Here is a 1477-nt window from a genome sequence, read left to right as displayed (position 1 = left end):
GAAATAAAAGGAAATAAAAACAATCTCAAGAAATAACAATAAATATAATAACTGTACAAATAAATATTCTTATAAAAAAACACAATACCCAAATTACTTGATAATTAATTGAGAATTACTGCTGCAGTCAGTATGAATTAACATTTGAAAAACATGTTAAATTATATATATTATAATTTATAAATTATATATATATATTCAATATATAAATCGCAGCACCAGTCAAACTATGAAAAAAAAAGTGGGACTTTGGTGAATTCAAACAAAGCTTTTAAAACACCAACGTCTACCCACTCTCTCTCACCAAAAACACACAACACAACACACACACACACAACACACACACAACACACACACACACAACAACACACACACACACAAACACCACACACACACAAACAACACACCACACACTCTCTATCTCTCTCTCACACAGACACCACAACCTCTCTCTCTCAACACTCTCATCTCTCTCACACCCCTCTCTCTCTCTCACACACCTCTCTCTCTCTCTCTCTCTCTCACCTGTCTCTCTCTCTCTCTCACACACCTCTCTCTCTCTCTCACACACCTGTCTCTCTCACCTGTCTCTCTCTATCTCTCACACCCTCTCTCTCTCACACACACACACACACTGTACAACTTTGGTGAATTCAAACAAAGCTTTTAAAACACCGTCTCTCTCTCTCTCTCTCTCTCTCTCTCTCTCTCTCTCCTCTCGTGTGTGTGTGTCTGCAGCTGTCGGTGTGTAAGGAGCTGCAGCTGCCCAGCAGTGAGTACAACTACACAGCCGACCTCGTGGCGGTGTCGTCCGCCGCTCCTCTGGAGACGGCCGCGGTGCAGTCCATCTCCGTCCTGGCGCTGTCTGTGGAGGGGACGGCCCGCCTGTGGCCCAGCCTGGCCCAGGAGGGCAACTACACCGAGACCAGCGTGGACCTGGGAGACCTCTGCAACTTCGTCGTCGCTGTCAGAGTACGTAAATCTTATAGAAAATATGCAGTGTGTGTGGGGGTGTGAGCATGTGTGTGTGTGTTTGGGTGGGTGTGAGTTTGAGTGTGTATGTGTGTGTGGGTGAGCGAGCGTGTGTGGGTTAGAGTGTGTGTGAGTGGGTGAGTGTGTGAGTTTGTGTGTGCGTGTGTGTGTGTGAGTTTGAGTGGGTGTGGGTGAGTGTGTGTGTGTGGTGTTGTGAGTTTGAGGGGTGTGGTGTGTGTGTGTGAGGGTGTGGGCGTGGTGTGGTGAGTTTTGAGTGTGTTGAGGTGTTGTGGGTGGTGTGTGTGAGGTGTGGGTGTGTAGATGTGATGTGGAGTTTGTGGTGGGTGTGTGTGTGAGTTTGAGTGTGTTTTGTGGGCGGTGAGCGGTGGTGTTGTGAGGTGTGTGAGGGTGTGTGGTTTGGTTGTTGTTTGTTGGCGTGGGTGTGTGTGGTGTGTGGTGTGTGTGTGTGTGTTGTTTGTTGTGTGTGTGTGTGTGGTGAGCGTGT

At 47.2% G+C, this 1477-nt stretch overlaps 1 protein-coding gene across 1 annotated transcript in view; it reads left to right on the top strand.

The window, feature by feature from the left end:
* The window catches only part of nup133 (nucleoporin 133), a gene marked incomplete in the record, with an annotated part of 100913 nt that overhangs the window by 27299 nt on the left and 72137 nt on the right, over positions 1–1477 (top strand). The window contains 1 exon segment of the mRNA XM_032516326.1: positions 739–972. Within this exon segment, the coding sequence (XP_032372217.1) occupies positions 739–972 (234 nt within the window).

The sequence above is a fragment of the Etheostoma spectabile genome, chromosome 5 (genome assembly GCF_008692095.1).
Source record: "Etheostoma spectabile isolate EspeVRDwgs_2016 chromosome 5, UIUC_Espe_1.0, whole genome shotgun sequence".
Classification (NCBI taxonomy): Eukaryota; Metazoa; Chordata; class Actinopteri; order Perciformes; family Percidae; genus Etheostoma; species Etheostoma spectabile.
Note: the sequence above shows the minus strand (reverse complement) of the source record. Positions and strands in the feature narration are given on the sequence as shown.